General features: G+C 49.1%; 2 protein-coding genes across 9 annotated transcripts in view; both read left to right on the top strand.

Annotated features, from left to right (window-relative positions):
- Window positions 1-14: 14 nt before the first annotated feature.
- On the top strand, window positions 15-2,253 carry tnfsf13b (TNF superfamily member 13b). Of its 2 annotated transcripts, none has more exons than XM_029137809.3 (6): window positions 15-589; window positions 684-792; window positions 1,004-1,060; window positions 1,226-1,326; window positions 1,473-1,623; window positions 1,790-2,253. In XM_029137809.3, exons 1-6 carry the CDS (start codon window positions 383-385, stop codon window positions 1,900-1,902), a joined length of 738 nt encoding a protein of 245 aa, XP_028993642.1. In that variant the 5' UTR covers window positions 15-382; the 3' UTR covers window positions 1,903-2,253. The 2 variants fall into 2 exon arrangements, with proteins under 2 accessions (XP_028993642.1, XP_028993641.1); XM_029137808.3 differs by having other exon boundaries at window positions 22-589; window positions 1,202-1,326.
- A 7,617-nt stretch (window positions 2,254-9,870) lies between these two features.
- myo16 (myosin XVI) overlaps window positions 9,871-20,592 on the top strand; it is a 50,379-nt gene continuing 39,657 nt past the window's right edge. For 4 of the 7 annotated variants that reach the window (XR_003784127.3, XM_029136018.3, XM_041068784.2 and 1 more), the window contains exons 1-2: window positions 16,039-16,504; window positions 18,412-18,681. Coding sequence is in view for 6 of the 7 variants with exons in the window: in XM_029136018.3 (XP_028991851.1) it covers window positions 16,477-16,504; window positions 18,412-18,681 (298 nt within the window). In the remaining variant the exon portion in view is untranslated. Of the gene's footprint in view, window positions 9,982-16,038; window positions 16,505-18,411; window positions 18,682-20,592 lie in introns of those variants that run through there. The other 3 variants (XM_029136015.3, XM_029136016.3, XM_055504957.1) reach the window with 2 other exon arrangements.

Raw genomic sequence — 20,592 nt, 5'->3', positions numbered from 1 at the left:
CCTCCCCCTGCCTGCGATAATCTCTCATTTAGTCCACTCCACGCGGAGAAGTTGTTGTGAAGTGGAAGGAGGGAGACATAAAAAAGCGGAGACATTAGTTAGAGCTGCTGGACAGGCAGGAAGCTGAGTGTGGTTAGCTGAGCGGAACAGTAGAGGGGAAGCTGCTTTTGTACAGTTTTCTTTCTGCGTAGTCCCTCCAGTCAGTCAAGGACATTATTGGGCCACACAAGAGTTACAGTACGGCTGGATGCTCCAGAGAGGATACACTGACACACGCAAACCTTGAGTATTTGTGCTGTTCGTCGGTCAGAGACAGTGTAGGCAAGCGTGCGACTGGACATGCGGCCAGTGTGAGCTCCTGAGCGACTGCGTGGGTCCTGCGATGGCAGTGTTCGCAGGCGGCAAACGGTCCAGCGAAGGCAGGGCGTCGTGGCCGGCGATCGCGCTGACGCTCGCCGTTTTCACCTCGTCCTCGTTCTCGGCGTTCTCCCTGTACCAGCTGATGGCTCTCAGAGCCGAGGTGGAGGGTCTGAAGTCAGACGTGTGTCGCAGGAGACACGAGGGACAGGAGGCCGAGCACGAGGGACAGGTGAGGTGTGAAATACGCAGCATCTGCATCGGCGCCGGCGTCGGGTCGCACAGACGGCCAAACTTTTGTCTTTGTGCGTGTTGCGTGTGCGCAGACTGATACTGTCCGTGGCGGGAGAAGCGAGGAGGCCTTCTACCAACCTCCGTCTGATCACGACGTCACCTTGATCAGAACCATTCGAATGGTGACCGGAGAAGAGAAAGGTACATGTAACGCTACTGTTTATGCTCATTTCTGCATCTGTGGTGGTTTTCTAGTAAATAGGAAAAACCTCAAGTACATCGTGGCCTTTACTTTGCCACGGGCTGTTATTTAATTCTAATACTGGGAATGGATTCACCATTTAAGACGAGCAGAAGCAGAAGGAAACAGACGGGTTATAAGAAAACTCTGATCAGGCCATTTTTGTTACAGTGTCTCAGCCGTGTCTGCAGTTGTTGGCAAACAGCAGCAGGAAAACCTTCAGTAAAGGTCAGTCATACTTATTTATTTATTTCACGTAATTCACATTTTTACATAATCAGTATTTTAAACAGAACTGAGACAGATTATCTTGCTGTCATCTCCAGCTGCTTTGAAAGGATTTTTAATTAATACTTTTTTTTAAATCAGAAATTGCCTTTGAGCCATACACAGGTATCCCCTGGCAGGTCGGGCTGAGGAGGGGCTCGTCCCTGGAGGCAGGCAGAGACAGCATTCTAGTCAAAGAGGAGGGCTACTATTTCGTGTACAGTCAGGTGGGTCCACTGGTTGTCATTGCATCATGTGTCCACATGGCGGTGCTGCTGCGCTGCCTGTAAATCTGCAGGATTCAAACAGGAAATCACTAAGCAGTCTCAGTACAGTGGATTAAGGAGAGTATACGATGTGGAATACTACACAGGTGTACTACATGGACACAACGTTTGCAATGGGCCATGTGGTGATACGGAAGAAGAGAAATGTGGTGGGAGATGAGCCTCAGTATGTGACCCTGTTCCGCTGCATCCAGAACATGAACCGTCTTCACCCTTACAACACCTGCTACACAGGAGGTGAGTCTGGGGTGTTGCTTATTTCCAGTTATGCCTATAAACTCATTAATTCAGGTGTTTGGAAAGGTTTTCAGAAACCCTCTCCAGTTGTGTGTGCCTGTGTCTATAAGCTTTAGGAGAACCAGAGACTCGCTAGTCCAAGGCTTAAAGTGAGGCTTTTCTCCAGGTATTGTGAAGCTGGAGGTCGATGATCTGCTGGAGCTCCTGATCCCTCGTTCCACAGCCAACGTGTCCTTGGACGGAGACGCCACGTTCCTGGGTGCTGTCAAACTGGCTTAAAGCGCGTCACCCCACCTCACACCCAAGGGATGCTGTTGTCATGGGAACCAGGTGCCGTAACGTGATAAGGTGCAACAAAGCACAGTACTTACGAGGCTGCCTGACTTGGGTTTTCGTGCGAATGCAGGAGGTAGCTCTTTTTTCAGATACAGTTCACCTCACATACAGCTTTATTATGCTTATTTCTACCACACAAAAACAAGACATAACCAAATACTTGCATTAATCACTGTTAAGTTTCATGTACTGGTAGTAAATCTTTTTCATAATCTCAAATGTACTAATCAATGGTTTTTCATATGTTTACTCTTTAACCATACAGTAACCAACCAATAAATAATTGCAATGATATGGCTGGGCTTCTCTATGTCACCATCTGACCTGGATGGACCCCAATATGCCTAAATGACAGAACTTCAAAAGCAATGAAGCCACCGTTATTGCAAGGTTGATTACGTCATCTTGAGCCTGTGTGGGTGCTGTTGTTCCTGTGTTGGGCAACAGAAGGAAAAAGACATCCTGTCAGATGAGAGCTGAGAGGAGACAGCGAGAATCAAGTCAAAGAGCCTATTTTAGGCTTAAGGCAAAACTGCAGGCAGACGATGTCGCCACATTGAAAGGAGCTGCTCAATGAATTTGTAATGCCTGAGGATCCTAAAGAGAAGTGTGAGATACCCTCCACGGATAACTCTCCAGTTTAGATGACATTAAGCGGCAGGAGGTGGGACGGCGTCGTGCTGAATAGCTGAGCTACAACATGAATTATTCGAGTTTTGCGCTTTCGCAGCTTGCTCAATTCACAGCAGGAAAGAATCCTTGTGATATCGAATTCATCAGACACGATGACACTGATATTAACTATATATTACTGGAATCTACTTGGCCCTAAAGAAAACAGCATTATTAAGTCAGTATTTTATTTAAATTTGTTTTATTCTGGGGCCTCTTTTACCTGCTACACACACACACACACACACACACACACACACACACACACACACACACACACACACACACACACACACACACACACACACACACACACACACACACAGGCCTTCTGTCTGTCGGGGCAAAGAGTTAAACAAAGCCCAGTGGGTGGTCACTTCTTCACTCGGCATTTTGCCCTCAGAGCCATGGCTCTATTTGACAAGAAGAGGGACCAAAAAGGGGGAGGAAGAAAGCCTTTAATGGGAGTCTGAGTAAGAAAGATCTCCAACAGACCTAATGGGGAGCATTAGTGGACGAGTGAGCCAAAGAGGAGAGTGAGTATATGAAGGTAAAACATAAGAGGGCGGAGGCGCAACCTTCTAGCGCTGTGGAAGTCAGAGACGGTCTTTGATGAGCTGGTAAACACATCAGGCGGCTGAACAAACACCAGATAAGAAAACGGGAGGAGGAGGAATATTTAAGAAGAGGGTAGCAGAGCACAGACCTCTACTATAAATGTGTCAAGCATGATACTCCCCCTCCCTGTGGGCCACAAATGTCTTTGTGTGGTGCCATAGTGACGGCTGGCGTGTCGGCGGAAGCTGATGTCATTGTGAGCTGGGCTCTGAAAGGAGAAACCAGCATCTGACCGGAGAATCAGGAAATGAGACCTGCTGTGTACACATGCTGGCCCTGTGTGTAGTTCACACACTCACAGTTTACGAAACAGACAGACGCAGAGCAGATCGGCATAATAAAGCGTTTATTACAATGTAAAACATACCTCTCCTGCAGCAAACATCCATAAAGCGGCTCAAGGACATAATGTATATTAGCACACGTTTACCTCTGCTCCCCGACCCACACTGTGCTTCAGTTTACTACACACTGGTCCAGTATTTGGGGGATTACTTTGATCTGCTGCAGTCGGCCTAGCGTAATCAGCCTGATCCAGAGCTCTCCAGCTGAACGCCAGGCGCCACTGCCCGGGTTTTCTCATTTAAATGAGGATTTGGTTTATCAACAAACCGGACCGTGCCAGGCGTCACTCTGCATTCCGCGCTCGCTGCTCAGCGCGTCGCGGCGCTTTAATGGAGTCAGCCGGAGGAGACGCTAATTGTTTTCTGATGTGCCGAGCGCGAGCGGCGCGGCAGAACGGCAGCGCCGCGTTTGATGGGGTTCATCTCCTCGCTCCCTTGACTGCAGAAGATCTGCTGGGATAGACGCTGATCTATAATTCATGCAGGAGGATTCAGCGTTTGCGTGAAGCCAAACCGTGATGAGATGTGGGCACGCAATGAGCAGATGAGCAGATTTAAAAGTTGTTTTTTAAAGGCTTATCTAGAATTTCTGGGTTTTTTTTTTACCTCAAGGACATGGGTCTATCACAGAGCAGAGGAAAACATCAAATGGACGGGAGCAGGGGAGGATTTTGATTTGCCACCACTCCCTCCCCCTCCCCTCTCGTGACTCCCACTCTCCACTCTGCTCCGTGGCTCCAGGATGGAGCTGTGGCAGCCACAACTGCTGAATGTAATAATAGCAAGTGCACAAATTCTCGGTGCGCGTGTCTTTGCTTTGCTTTGATGCTGATGGGGCAGAGTGGGGAGTAGAAGGAAGCTGAGGCGATGAGAGGAGGTAGAAGGTCCAGGAGGAGACACATCGCCTGCACTGGGCTCCAACGCTCGCCTCTTTAACTCTATGGCTTCTCTCTCAGGTCCCTGTTGGAGTGTTTGCATGCAGCACACACACACACACACACACACACACACACACACACACACACACACACACACACACACACACACAAACACACAAACACATCATCCCCCCAGCTCGCATCAGCTCTCGTGATAAGCAGTTGTAATTAGAGATTTAAACTCCCTCTCACTCTCCTATTTCTCTCGCTCACAAAGACACTTCCTCACCCACTGACGAACTCTTAAATCTCTCTCTCTCTCTCTCTCTCGCTGAATCCTGCTCTCTCTCTCTCTCTCTCTCTCTTTCAAGTACACCCCCTTCATTCAGCCAAACTGGAGCTCTCTCTCTCTCTCTCTCTCTCTCTCTCTCTCTCTCTCTCTCTCTCTCTCTCTCTCTCTCTCTCCCCCCCCCTCTCTCCCCCTCTCCCTCTGATGGGATGTGTGTGAGTGAGTGAGTTTAGCCTATGGGTGTAGATGTAGAGGCAGCTGGGAGTTGATTTCTCACTTGTGTTCTCTTGGAGTATTTCTGATCTCTGCAGCTGAGACCAGACTGTCTCTGCATTTTATTATCTAGCTGAGGAGAAATGTTACAGTGAGGTATGGTGCCACTTGTGTCCTTTGTCTGCTTACTTTCTTTATGTGTGGTGATGTAACGTGTGCATTTCTGTTGATTTTAGTCACATTTATTCTCCAGTGAAGTTTTTGTTGTTTTCTCAGGTTGATAAATTTCGATTGAAAATACTGCTTTTTGGTAAAGAGCTTTGTCTTTGTTTACGTCTCCTTGCTGGCGTTCGCCCTCAGTTGGTGTGTGTGTGACGGTTGGCAGCGCACAAAGGGAGAAAACAGGTTTGTTGGCTTGTTCACCGCACACACACACACACACACACACACACACACACACACACTCCAAAGCCTTTGGGTGCTGGACATCAGTTGGGCGTCGTCCCAGTTTGAGTGGACCTTGGGCGACTTTCAAGCCAATGCTGCGTAGTTGTGTGATGTGTAAAGAGCACGGCCGTGTGTCCGTGCTTGTGGAGACTGAATGGAGGGAAGTAGCGAAGCAAAACAAAAGCCTGGTGGACAGAAAGCGCACACGAGGAGGATGATTTAACACCCTTCGCGGCTCTGTGTGACCCGGCAGCTCACAGATGGGCTCATTCACATGTTTGTTGCTCCTGGTGAAGTCTTTACTCAATACGATGCTGGGCTGCGATGGGTAAACACTGCACAGACCCACTCATGTAAAGTGATGCACAGTCGGATGACCAGCCATCTCACTCACATCCTCCCTTTGTGTGCGCTCACCCATCTGTCCTCTTGCCGGGCCAGATTGCAGGCCTCTGTGTCTGGCAGCCTTTCAGGGAGGTGTAACACTCGGCAGATAATCTTCACCTCACACTTCCACGACATTTCCCAGTCTGCTTCTTTTTTTGGACCGCGGCCGCGTGTGCCGCGCTGATCTGTGGTCAGCTGTTCAGCCACGCGGCCTCCACACTTAATCACCAACGCCTCTGATAATTATGAGGTGATTTATAAGCTCTGGATGAGACCACACAAAGACTTTATCCTGCAACAAAGCGCTTGATGGATCTGCTGCTGCCACGGCTCAGAGGTGTTCAGAGAACATACAGGCCCACCTGCAGTTCCACTCATGTAAACAGGCCGCCTGATGTGTTACGAAGCTGAAGCCCCGTGGCTTCGGCAGGACAGAAATGGATGCTTTTGTAAATGATTAAAGAGGGAAAGGGGCGAGAAGGTATGAAACCCAGCTCAAACCAGGAGATACAGGCACCACGCGCTACCTTCCACCTGCTCATCAATCACTGACACACCGCTGCAGTTCAGCTTCTGTTTGATAACAGCCTCAACTGTGGGCCTCCGTCAAACACCTTGGGCCATGTTCTTATGCCAAAGCTGGGTCTGGTGTATCTGGTTGTCTATTCTTGGAATGGACTGGCTTGTTACCATGCTTCCTTTACAGCTCCTCTGACAGACAACCCCTGATTAACCCCCACACACACACACACACACACACACACACACACACACACACACACACACACACACACACACGCACACACGCACACACACACACACACACACACACACACACACACACACACACACACACACACACACACACACACACACACATTTCATTATCCTTACTTCATACTTTATACATCTTACTTTGCATTCATACTTTTATTTTGACAGGATTATGGGGGTTACTGTTGATCTGGGGAAGCCGTAGATTTATCTCACCCTTGAATCATATTACTGCAAATAATTGTAATCCACACCAGTGAGCCACTGTACTACTTATTATAGATAATGAAAATGTGCAACAAGTAGGTACTGGGATATAATATTTATAATTGATTGACTGGTTAAAATGTATGTTTTTTTCTTTAATTTTGAAGAAATGAAGCTATTCATTCAAGCTGTTTACTACATTATGTCCACATGAATGATGCTATTTTCTATACAGTAGACGGTGGTTTAGTTTAGTTGTGCAGTCAGCAAACATCTCAGTGAATGCGTCAGAAGCTACGTACTGCATGCACTCGAGGAGCTGAGAAGTGGCTCTTCGGAGTGAGGCCCCCGGGGACCTGGCAGTTGGCTGAGTCAAACAGCAGCTACGACTAATGACAGGTGGTGGGACGCGCTGCTGGCAGCAGCAGAACCAGCGTATTATGTGGGGGCGGAAGACGTCCAGCAGGCTAACATTAAATCCAAACGCTTGCTCGGAGATTTAGCCCCATCTGACGAAAGCGTCCCATCAAAGCTGCGCTGTGTGCATGGAGTCACTGCTGAGCAGGTAAAAAAACTCTATGCTAACATCTTTTTATAGAATACTTCCTCATACTAATTTAGGTTTGCTGCTGGCATGTGACTGGGGCCTCGCAGACTTTGTTTCCTTTCCAGGGCTGACATTGGATACTGTGTGAGGAAGGGTCGGTGTGTGAGCCTGCCAGGACTTGTTCCTGTGTCCAGTCCGTGTCCAAACATTTATTACCTCTCACCTCCACCTCCCCTCGCCATCGCAGGCTCCCGTCCACCCACAGCGGCAGCCGTCTTTGCCTGCAGCTACTCGCTTTACACTGCAGCGGACGTGAGCGCGGCGACGGCGCCATCACAGGCTAACGATGGGAACAGGATTGGTTTAGCATTCACTTTAAACACGCGGCTTTGATCTATGCAGGGAGCCGTGGGGCAGTTTAGGACGCGATGAAAGATAACGTCTGGCTGTGATGCCGATGTGGCGGATTTCAAACATGTCATCTTTACCATTCATCTCAAATCAAATTAGGTCAATACCTAATGGGGCATGATGCCACCCTCTGATACGCTCCCTCTTACTGTCATGCTAATCTACTCCCAGTCTTTGTAAAGCCCTGTCTACAGATGAAAAAGAGATAGTGGAGATATGGATGAATGTGAAGCAGAAAGAGAAGTGTGTGACTCACATGGTGAGAAGAAAGAACGGTGTAAAGAACGAGGGGAGGTTTGTATTCTGTATATTTGTATTGTACTCAGTGATCGATAAATTCCTAGATTTTATAGAAATCACCTCTGAACTTTCTTAACTTTCTTTCTCTGTTCCTAAACAGATAAATGTAATGGTGCATTATTCAGAGTCACAGCTACTCTGACTCTTTGTAAGTTACGGGTTCACACCAGGACACTTATAGACGTGTACCTCCCACACATACGAAAGGCTGCTGTGGGTTACTGTTTGGTGCCAGTTAAAGCTATTAGGAAAATGACTTGAATGTAGAGCACTGTAAAAAATATGGCAGCACAAAAAACACAAAGCAGATGGTGCATGAATTTGTGTTAAGCTGCAAGAATGAATGACACTCGACAATATGATAAAAAAAAAAACATTCATGGAAACGCAATCTGTCCTGAAGAAGCTGGTGGAGCCTCTCACTGTTCATCCATAAACCAGTAAGTGTCCCACACGCCGGCAGTGGAGACATTTCAGAGACAACTCCAGGAATTCATCAATTAAATTATGACTAATGGTGAAAAGTGAAAACATACCTGACTTAATGCGGCCGTTGACGGTTGATGGGTGAGACCTGAATTAATTATGTGAAGTGCAGCGAAGAGATTAGGAGCGTTATCTGAGGAGCTGGCGCTGACAGACGGGGGCATTTTCCAGGAGGAACGAGCATGAAGTTAATTAAAAAGCAGATGATGTGTGAAGTGATGCAACAGAACGGAGAACCCTTTTCTCTGCCGTGCTACGATGTCTGCTCCTTTCCTGCTCATCTATCTTTATCTTCCCAGAGCGAGAGCTCCCTAAATATTCTCCGCTTGTTTTCCCCTGTGATCATATCGCGCGTCTTCCTTTGTTCGACGCGCTTATCGCCCTGTTCACGTTGGTGCTTGAGTGTTGCTCGGTGGTGGACGTGGATGTAGCGCGAAGGCAAAGATGCAGGAAGGAGATTGGGAATATTAAACAGCGGGTGGAGTGTGGAGGTGAAGCAGCGATGAACATCTTGGAGGCTGGAAATGGTGGGAAGGAGGTTTGTTTACAGAGGAAATGTGGCAGATGGCAGCTGTTAATTAAATAAAGGAGTGACATAGGCCAGTGGTTTCTGCACAACGAGTGTGTGTCTTTGTGTGACTTGTCGGTCCATGCCCAGGTTTTTCCTCCAAGGTCAACACAGGGAGATGATGAGCGGAGGTAATGACGACGGCGCTCATTAACTATTCATGACCTCACGCTACACTGCAGGGCCGAACTGCGTACGTGCTCGCGACTCATGTGCAGGAAACACCTGTGCTCCAGCATTTAGATGCCGCTGTGCCTTGTGTCTGTGAGCGAAATCTGACAGCTGGGCCGCATGTAAACATGAGATTTCCAGGAACTCCCATTCAGGCTGTGTTGTTCTCCCTGGTGTCAGTTCTCTTTGTCTGCCTCTTCTGTCTTTGTGGGCTGCCTTGGAAAAAAAAAAAAAAAAAAAAAAAAACTATCTCTGTTTGACTACAAACTCTTCAGGGCGTGGACGCTACATGAGGTGAAGCCAGGCACCTCCTCTTTCTGTGTGTGAGACCCTCCCACTGGCCTGTTGTGTGTGATCGCGGGGCAGAGGGGGCCGGGCGCCTGCGAGGCTGGGGGCGTGGCCGCACCCCTCCGATGGAGTAAGTGGGGCCGGCCTCGCCGGGGTCCGGAGAGGTGGGGGGGGGGGAGGGGCCGCGGGAAGTGGGAGAGAAAGACAGATGTAAAAGAATGAGCGGCTCCAAGCGGCAGAGTTGCCATGACTACGGAGAAGGGGATGAATGAGTGACATCACAGCGGCGGGGAGGTGAGGGAGTGTGAAATCGATTGGGGGCTGAGCGCGGGCGGGGAGGCGACTCTCGCTTGGGCTTTCGTCAGGCAGACACACTTCGCTCCCCTCCGTACGCGGTCGTCTCTCGCGGGCGCCTCTCGCTGGTAAGGCTTCTTCACTATTCCTCCCTCCTCGCTAGAGCGAGCGCTGGTTCTCCTGGTGGTGGTGGTGATGTTGGTGTTGATGTGTAGGTTCTGGCTGAGACCTGGTCCCTGTGTTTGGGTCTTGACAGGCGACCATGTGGACATGTGTCTGATCCCATGTGGGGCTCGTGGAGGGAGGGGAAGGGCAGATGTGCGTGCAGTTGTCATGACCTAAATATACCATAGGATGCGTAGTGTGTGTTTCTGGCTGGGCAGGAACAGCTGAGAGATCTTTCTCCATGCTGCGAGCCACTGCCGTGACTGATGATCGGTCAGGCGTCTGAGCTGCAGCCTCTGTTGTGGGTCCGCGTGCTTGTGACAGACACTTTCTTGCTGCGGTGTTGTTGTCTTGCAGCTCGGTTGGCTGATCGTCATGTGATAAGTTAGCGCTAGCGGAGGACCAGCCACATGGTCGGTGACCGGGCACTGGGTTCTCCGGGGCTCTCGTCGGCGTAAACAGCAGCTCTTCCAGCGTTTAGCCCGCACCCTGCTGTGTAAAGGTGGTCGCGGTGCACCACCTGCGTGTGCGTGCAGCCTGCTCCATTCGTCTGACTGGAGGCTAGCGGCCACGTTGATCCACGTTGACCCCGACAGACAAAACGCCACAGTTGGAGGGCAGGGGTCAGAGGTCACGGCAGAGCCAATCATAGTACTAAGCTCGGTGTCTCTTCTGTTTGGCCGGAACCCTGCATGTGGAAAGCGATTACATCAGAGATCAAAGGATTAAGATTTAGTCTAGATTTGGAGCATAATCTATTACTATAGTACGACTATTAGTTCGTCAGCCCTGACTGATCGAATGCAGCTTAAACTGTTGAGGTGAATTTTGGTGGTTGAGCTCATGTTTTTTCAAGGCCAAGGTTTTTTTTATAGATAAAAACACTGGACTGGAAGGTTTGGTGTTTTGACATCAAATTTATTCATCCATCAGCTTCTTATTTAGACATCAACAGTAAGCAGAGGACCGAGGGTGAAGACGAAGGCATCGTACCCCGAGGACCCACAACACGCGTTTTATGTAGTGTACAATAATGGCGTCGGGTTCAGGAACAAAGGCTGAACGCTGCGTGTTAAACGCAGCAGGGGAAATATTATTGTGGGTGAGTGGAGCAGGGAGTCTGTCTGTCCAGCCTCAGCGCTGCTGGTATGCTCAGGGTATCAATTATGAGGAGGGAGGGGGTGAGGAGCCATGGAGCTATTTCTGAGTTTAATTTGAAACTGAGGAAATCTGTTCTCTGCGTGTGTGATGTAAATTAGAGAAGTACAGTATAAATGATACACTGGGCATGAGTCACTGAGTGGAGGCCTTTACAGGCTGCACCAGCTGACCCAGGTATTATAAAGTGGTGCTGCTGGCAGGTCAAGTCAAGCTTTCTGGGAGCAGGAGTGAAACTCTCCACTTTGAGGACAGAAGTGGCCTGCAGCTCAACGCAGCTCCGCCTGCTGCCTTTCAGCTGTGAACCAGTCCACGCACTCTGCTTTTATTTTTCTATTTCTCTCCCCTGTCGCTCTTCTGTTCACCGTGCATAACTGGAGGTTGCTTAGTGACATGGCTGTTGAAGTCAGCGCGCGTGTGTGTGTGTGTGTGTGTGTGTGTGTGTGTGTGTGTGTGTGTGTGTGTGTGTGTGTGTGTGTGTGTGTGTGTGTGTGTGTGTGTGGTCACGATGGCCTGTAGATGACATGGTTAAAGCGTTTACATCCCTAACTACCAGTCTTGTGCTGTGTAGTGTTTACAGTGTGTCTCTGGGCTCAGCATGAACTTCATGACTGCGGTCGCATGAGTGTGTGGCTGTTTTCTGCCGTACTGACACTTCTCATGCATGACTGGACTCTCTTATTACGTCTTCCTCTGTCTCTCTGATTTATGCTTTCTGTTGCGCGTATTTTTCTCCCTCTGGATTTTATTTGACCTGAATGTTACAGTACTTTGCAACTTTTCCAGCTTGTAGTCAGCACAACATCGTCACAGCTGGTCGGTGGTGGAAAGATTCTGAACACATGTATGAAGAGAGAGGACAAAGCCTTGTGACATGGACGCAGATGTTCAGGTTTCATGCCTTTACAAACACGACTGACACATTGTGTTACAAGACAATGTGTCAGCTGCGTTTGCATTGTTGACGTAGACAGTGATTTAATAATGTTTTTTTTCTCAGGCAAAATATCATTAGCTGGTCTTGGCTTCTCTTCTTTTGCTTCTATTGTCCAAATCTACATTGTGTGTCTATGTCAGCGCTTGGCCAGCACTGAATGTATGTACTGTACAGTGTACAAGCGTGTGCTCCTTCGCTCACATGTAGTGCAGATACTGTCCAGTATGTTTGGGAGCATACTACTTTGTGCAGATGGTGATAAAAAAACTAAACGCTAATGTGGGTTAGCAGTGTAGTTACTGTAGATGTAGAGTTGCATGGTCAGCACAATGTAAAGCCCTGATACAGCGTTCGTGGGACAGCAACAGCGTAACGTAAATGTAATACGCTGCAGCGTTGTGTCTTTGTTTTCTTTGTTTGGTTATTGATTGCGTATCAATAACGCAATCTGGGAGGTTAACGAAGAACAGAGAGATGGACTCACTTCCAGACTAAAAGGTTTGGAGTAGAACAGAGAAAGGGAGATGATTTAATGTGCAAGAGAAGAGGAACCGGCTCATGAGTTACTAATTAATATCGTCCCTTCATGTCTTTGACTTATACTAATTTACTTCATTTGTCTGTCAGATCATCAGGCACGTCCAGCTTTTTTAACCCATTGGATTCTTCTGGTCTTTTTCTTTCTGCCTCTGGCCATTTATATTAATGAGCTGCATCAGGTGATGATGTTACAGCTGTTACCTCTCTGTTCATCCTATGAGGGATGTCAGACCCTGGTCGCTGCAGACAAGCTAGTCCATGCTACTGGTTAGGATTAATACTAGTATATGTACATCACTCTGAGCCAGAATTACATGTTATAGCTACTGTGGGTTTTTTAACAGGATATTTTAATAAACCACAAAATGAAGGTTTATATTTTGTTTTTGATTACTTAGTTTGACAAATTTCTATGGTGCAAATGTTGAGGCTGAAGGTTGGAGGTCTTTTTTCACATTGTGCTGTTTACAGCATGGAGACCAACTGAATCTGTAGCTGAATGACTAATGGGTCTGGCAAATATGACGTGGAGGCAGCTCCAAAGCAGACTGCCTGTGTCCTCCAAGCTGGTGGATGACTGTTCCTTCAGAACAAACATGTTTTTAGACTCTTTTCTTTAGTTCTTTGACACGTAACTTAACAAGAAAGCCAAACTTTTGATTAAATGAAATTAGACATCACATCAGATCCAGTCCACCAACCTGCACGCTCTCGGCCCTGCTGAGCTGATTAAGTGCAGCATCCCGGTGCTTTGCAGCAACATGCAGAGAAGCATTTAAATCCTCCGCTGCAGGAATGATCCACCTTGGGATTGTCCAGTGTAGCTGCTAGGTTATTAACTAGCATTATGGCTGTAATGCCCGTTGTTGGGTTTAAACCTGAACTGAGCTGCTGATTTGGAGGAAAACATTGTTGGATTACAATGTAAGCCGACCCACAGGATGATGCTCAGACTAAAACGCTTTAACACGTGCGGAGGGAGATGGAGGATGGAAAACTGCGTCTGCAGATGATTTCCATGTCATTGTTCAATGAATTAATTAAATCAAAGGTCCACAGCGGCGCCTTAATATCAAAGTATTCAATGGTCGATCTTAATTGCAAGAAAGATGTCATTTCTTTTTATGATTAGTTACTAATTACTTCATCTGTCATTGTCAGTCGCTAGTATTACAACACACATAAACACAGTGTACTGTGCAAAGAATACACGGGAACTGTGTCAGACACAGTAAAGGAAGCAACAATAGCCCCGCAAACGCTTGTGGTGACAGTTGGTGCAAACCACACTATTCCGTGTTTGCGTTGCCCGAGGATATTAGTTCAGTCTCTTAGAGCAGCTTTGCAGCTCTGTTTGCTCATACATATTTAATTTTTGCATTTGTTTCTGCTGTTTCATTTCTTTCTCTGCCTGCCAGCAGCCTTGTTAAGGTGTGACCGCTCACTGTGCAGCCCAGTTAGAACAGACTTCAGCATATAATCCCCCAAAACAGCAGTCGTGTCCCAGACGTATTATAGGATGCAGCTATAGAAGAAAGAGGCCGTAATAAAAGGGAAGGAATCAGGTAAATAAGATAAATTAGTGACGAGAAAAGCCCTGCATTAACCTGAATGGTGCTGTGTGTGTGTGTGTGTGTGTGCGTGTGTGTGCGTGTGCGTGTGCGTGTGTGTGTGTGTGTGTGTGTGTGTGTGTGTGTGTGTGTGTGTGTGTGTGTGTGTGTGTGTGTGTGTGTGTGGAAGGGGGGTGTGTATGGCGGTGAGGAGCATTGCGTCATCGGTGTGTGTGTGTGTGAGACAGCGTTTCACATTAAGAATGGATTGTAATCACACAGTCAAGTGGTCCACTGGGGCCTGAGAGACTGTTGCTTCGGGTACTTGTGGCACTTTCTCCCTGTTTGTAGATGCACGTGAACACGTTGCAGTGTAAAAAGTTTATTTGTATGTTCGCATTAAGCCGTTCATAAAACATTCAAACAGTTAAAAGTTCGACTGGTAAAATAAATAAATATTTGTTTAAATCTCATTCGCTCAATAATTCAAAGAGATTTCTTTTCATATATAATGCATCACCCCCAAATTTAAAACAAGTGCTGCTGGCTTCGCTGCAACATTTCCTGCATTAGACGTTATTGGTGTCAGTAAAGCGCAGTGAGGAGGCGTCCACAGAAGTCACAGCGGTGACACTGTCTGTACTGATCCACACCAGAGGGCGAAGCCACATCACGGCTCCCAAATACAGTACGGCTGCAGGTGAAACCGACACGCATGAGATTTCCTCCTCACATCTGCAGCTGTGAGGGGTGTGTGTCACGAGGACGGCGCTAATAGTAGCTTACGCGACCAGCGGAGGCGTGAATGTGTGTTGTACAGTACACAGCATGAGCACGGGACCCGTCTTCCTCTGCCGGCGAGTTGCAGAAGATGCAGCAAGTTGCTGCCGTGACCTGATTTTCTGTGACAGGATTTACTCGAGCATCCAGTTTCTCACGCACCCGTCTCCTGGTCCCTGCCTCGCCTCCGTTCTCCTACGAGCTCGCGCTGCTGCGCGCGAAGCGAGCCCCGCCTGCTGCTCACATCCTTTCATCTCACCTTCAAATGCTCCCAATCGTCCCGCGGGCGATGCAGCGCTGCAGACGTGCGTGTGCGGCGGCACAGATGTCCAAAACGCGTGTGTCACAACCCTCTCGTCACTGCTGCACACCCCAGTGTGTGTGTGTGTGTGTGTGTGTGTGTGTGTGTGTCTGCAGAATTTGCTGCTCTCTCATCATCATCATTGTTTCTCATGCTTTGTTTCCTCCTTTCTCCCTGACTCTTCATTCATCATCACATTCTCCACCTTCCTTGTGCAAGAATGCTCTTATTCCTGTGAGGCGTCATTATTCTCATACTGTATGTAAATCTACACACACACACACACACACACACACACGCACACTGTATCTTCATGGTTTAGGCCACTTTAAGCCCGTAGATGAGCACTTAACCTGTCACGGCAGCGAAAGCCGCACTGCAGCAGCGTCTCCCTCTCTTCAAATGTTCCTATTTCCAGCCTAATGTTGCTCTTCTCGCTCTCTCTAGCTTTTTTCCCTTCCTCCCAATGCTGTATCTCCGTTTCCCATATTTTCATTTATTATCTCTAACCTTCTTTTCCACCAACCTCTCTGTCTTTTATCTACAGCAAAGTGAAGCCCAAACGCTCTTACCCCCTCCTGTTTCTTTATGCTGTGAAGGTAGAGAATATCCAACCCAACCGTGCATCTGTATGAATCACTGCGTGTGTGTGTGTGTGTGTGTGTGTGTGTGTGTGTGTGTGTGTGTGTGTGTGTGTGTGTGTGTGTGTGTGTGTGTGTGTGTGTGTGTGGAAGGGGGGTGTGTATGGCGGTGAGGAGCATTGCGTCATCGGGGGTGTGTTGTGCGGGAGGCGGGCCCAGCCTCCTGTCAGTCAGTGACGTGAGGGGAGCACGTGCGCCGGTCATGGCTGTGAGGACGCTGTGCGGCAGTCTTCTGTCTGTAGGCAAGGCGAGCTAGACACCGCCGCAGCTCCCTTCGCCGACGGGCGCCCGGCGAGAGTGCATGTGTGCGTGTGGGGGTGTGAGTCTGCATGTAGATGCTGCACGGGCTGCAACCGGAGCCGCTGCTGCTGCCGCTGCTGCTGCTGCTGGTGAATAATGTAGACAGGGGCACAGTGTGGATGGCATGCAGGGAGCTAGATTAATAATGCAGTCTGTGGAGGACAAGGCTGGGTATTAGTTAGTCCTGCTGGAACCTGTGGCTGCCTGCTGCCCGCCCGCCTTCCTTTCGATCCGGCTGACTCTCTCAGAAAATGTCTCACTACCATTTCATCAAATGCTGTAAGTAGCTTTTCACCGCCTCGTCTCTGCATGCGAGCGCGTGCTGTGTGTCCGCCTGTGTGCTGCCCGTGCGCGCGGGGTGCGTGAGCCGTGCGGCCGCCGCTTAAGGATTCTGCTCGCCCGCCGCTGACGCGGCAGCGCCATCTCAACTTCGAATGGGCGCGAGGTGGGCGTGCGAGCGCGCTGCGGAGAGAGAGTGGGGCCGACCTGCGGATGCGGCAGGCGGCGGCGGAGGAGGAGGGAGAGGAGGGACGCGACGTGGCGTGATGGTAACGCGCCAGCAGCCGGGGCTGCGTTTTGAGGACAGATGGAGGGAAACTAAGGGTGATTCAGTGGAGCGTCGGAGAGAGGACGGCAGAGAGGAGGTGAGGAGGGGATGAGTGACACGAAGGATGCAGCCAAGTGGTGCAAGCAGTGATGAGCAGGGAGAAGGGAGTGTGGTGGTGACATTTACAGTAGGAGCTGATGAAGAAGGACAAATATACGCGTTCAAGCTGCCTCTTTGATTCTGAGGACGGCAGCCCCACATCTCTCTCTGTGTCACAGACATTGATGGCATCGGCTGTGCTCAGTCTGACGTGTGCCTGGGTGGTTTTTTTCTAAATTGCCAGCTCCTGCAGTGCAGGCAGTGTCATTAGCTGGAGCCCGCATGGGATATTCCACATTCAATCAATAGCAATGGGATGACAGGAGAGGAGACGTCTGCGTTCCGTCTTCACGCGGCCCAGGTTCCGCCTTCTCACCGTTCCCACAGTCGATTGGGACAAGACGCAAGGAACCGATCCTTTGAGGCTAAACATCAGGATCGGTGTGCAGTTAAAATGACCACCACTAAGACACAGCAGATCCCTTATGAAGGGAAGGGGGGAAGAGAACAAGGCAGAAAGAGACACCGGGCCGGTCACTAATGAATAAACCTGCCTACAGTACGTCCCCCCCAGAGCCAGTTTGTAAAGTAACACACAGCTACTGTAAGGCAGACACCTGGCGTGAACACTGGAATAATGACCCGTCCTTGTCTAGAGTCCAAACACAAAAGAGCCTTTGAGCCTTTTGTCCATGTCTAAGTAGAGCAGATGGCACTGGTACATTGTGCATGAGGTGTGTGTGCACGTGTGTCTGGAGAAGGGCTGTGAATGAATATTTAGATGTATATCAAACAGAAGCTGCATTTGTTTGCCCGACTGAGACCCTGCAGCCCCTGCAGAGCACAAACAGCAGTGTGACGTGGGTCCTGTTGCACCGTGGCCCGTTTTTGTTGGTTTTGACGTCTGGGCGTTGGAGATGTTTGAGTTAGGACGACGTGGGAGGAGGGGACTGATGGGGACGGCGGACTTCACTTCAACAACACTGTGGCTGAGAGATGATAAAACCCTGGGACAAAAAGAGTCACGTTCACCAAGATCAGTGCACAAACACGCCCCAAGAACCAGGAACAAGGCAAACAAAGAAACCGCAAAGTTGTGTTGATAAAAGACTGTGTGAGATCCACTGTACAGACAACAACAAACACATCACACCCTTCGGCAAACACATCCTCCTCCTCCTCCTCGTACTTTTCACATCCTCCGGCTGTGACCTGAATCTTGCCGCTAAACGCAGCTAGTAAATCTGCAGTAATTATGAGGCCACCTACGATCCCTGGCAAAAAGCGAAGCTTCATCCGCCGCCTGGTGACGAGCGCCGATCCGTTTGGCCTCTGTCCACAGTCACGGAGTCAGACACAGCGCAAATCATTCACATGTGTTGTATAAGTGCTTTTCCACACACACACACACACACACACACACACACACACACACACACACACACACACACACACACACACACACACACACACTGTGTTGGTGTGTTTTCGTATCCGAGCCTCAGAATTAAAGCTTCTTGAACGCTGTCTCCTCCTCCAGGTTGTTTCCAGCTATGTAATGTTTTTCGTCAGAACATGGAGATAGACCAGTGTCTGCTGGAGTCGCTCCCCGTCGGCCAGCGCCAGCGGCTGGTCCGGAGGATGCGCTGCGACCAGATCAGGGCCTACTACGAACGGGAGAAGGCCCTGCAGCGGCAGCAGGGGGCCGTCAAGGTCCGAGTCCCGTCGTCCCGCCGCAAGAAGCAGCGCGTCCGCTTCGGCCTCAGCGACGTCCTGCAGGACGCCGTCATTCGCCGCGACGACAGAGAAGGTGCGTACGGAGCCAGTCAAGGAGCAGTGCTTTGGTGAAATACTAAATATGTACAGTAAGCGGAGATGAGTCACTCTGCTCAGTTGTATGGTTTGTATTGATCTTAAATCTTATGTGGTTGTAGCTTACTGGGAGCAGCTGGGCTCCCAGTAAGAACGCAATCGACGTCGCGGCAGCAGCTACTCAGTGAAGTCGCATCCACCCAAGCATTTACCAGTCATTTGCCCAGCTGTCTGCGTGCGTCCGTGTCCGTCCTACCAGCAGCCTTTGCGGGTCACTGTGTTAATCTGCACCCCGGCTGCCAGCGAGGTTCAGCTGGGCTCTGTGGGAGCAGCTGGTGTTTGGCTGCAGCAGCCGGACTCAAACCAGCGTTCCTTTTAGTCGGCGTGAACCCGACGCGCGGCCCGTGTTCCCGAGATTCACCTCCAACAGGTCGTTTGAATTAAGAACCTCGGCAGCTTCTTAATCTGTTGGTGCTGAATAAGCCTGTCTCCTTCATCCTTTTTAGCATCTGCCCCTTTGTTGGGGCTTGTGGGTCTTTTCATGTCACGCTGGTGTGAGTCAGCACTCTGAGCATTCCTCAGTGCACGTCTGGGCAATAACACATTTACCTCAGGCCGGGACCCCGTCTGCAGTAAGATGCGGATCTGGATCCTTTTTTGAGAAGGATGGTACCAGCTCATGCTGGAGTCTGTGGGCGGATGATTCTGTGTGTGTCCTAACTTGACTTTCAAACAAACTGAGAAGATTGGAGAGAGATGAGATTATGCAGAGCCATTTTACACCGTGTCCTAATTAAAGCCTTTTTAGTGAGCTGGCTTTGGGATTAGAGTCATAGATAATGGGCTGCTGAAGCAGCAGACAGGTAATCAGAAACACCATCCGCGCACACAGCACGGATTTACTTTCCTCCAATTTTCTCGCACAGGAAATAAGATGAAGCACGGTGTGATGAAGGGAGGAGTGGAGGCATGAAACACTGGAAAGCTCCCAGTGTCAGGTAGCGAGGATGATGTCATTCTCAACCCGCCTCACAGTCAGTGCAGCCATCTTGCTTCCTGAAGCGTCTTAACATCAGCGCAGCGAGAAGCAAGTCAAGTCAAATATATGGACACGTGCTCTCAGACACTGAAGCAAATGAGACAGACGAGGGGAGAAAGTGGGTTATTGTGACGGTGGAGGCTGCAGGAAGACGGTGTGATTTCAAACAGCACGCTCACACCTGACATGTTCTCGACAGAACTGGGCCTCGGTCCCCAGAGGTGGGAGAGAGGAGTGTCTCACCTCACCTTCTGCCTGTGATTCTGAAACAGCGGTACAGGGTCTGTGTTTGTCTGCGCGTCTGGTAATAAAAGTCCAGCTCACTCCGTGACTCAGGCTTTTATTATTAGAGATCTGGTGATAAAGGTCAGACGTGAAGGGGAGACAGCGAGACACGAATGAAGGCACTTTGTCAAGATACAGTGTTTTAGCTGAGATTTTTACACACGACATTCACTTTAGATGGTTTTTTAACATTTGAGTTGTTTAATCTACCATATAAACCTAATAACCTGATGCTTTACTTGGACCTGGGCTGTAGATATTGGAGCCTATTGTGTGTAGCTGCTGTAAATTAATTCAGTATTCTGAACCTTAGGTACAGGTTGCATTCTCTGTCTCTCTCTCTCTCTCTCTCTCTCTCTCTCTCTCTGTCTCACCGTTTCTCTCATTTGCACTCTGCTACCAGTTCTTATCTGGTTGCCATAGTAACTCCACATATGTCGAACAGCTGTTTTATTTTTCTACTAAATGACAGCCCGCATTACGTTGCTCCCACTCTCCATTTTCCTATCAGCACCCTACTGATAAACAACACACACACACACACACACACACACACACACACACACACACACACACACACACACA

Source organism: Betta splendens, chromosome 21 (assembly GCF_900634795.4).
Source record: "Betta splendens chromosome 21, fBetSpl5.4, whole genome shotgun sequence".
Taxonomy (NCBI): Eukaryota; Metazoa; Chordata; class Actinopteri; order Anabantiformes; family Osphronemidae; genus Betta; species Betta splendens.
The sequence above is the reverse complement of the archived record's forward strand: the minus strand, read 5'-3'. Positions and strand labels throughout refer to the sequence as shown.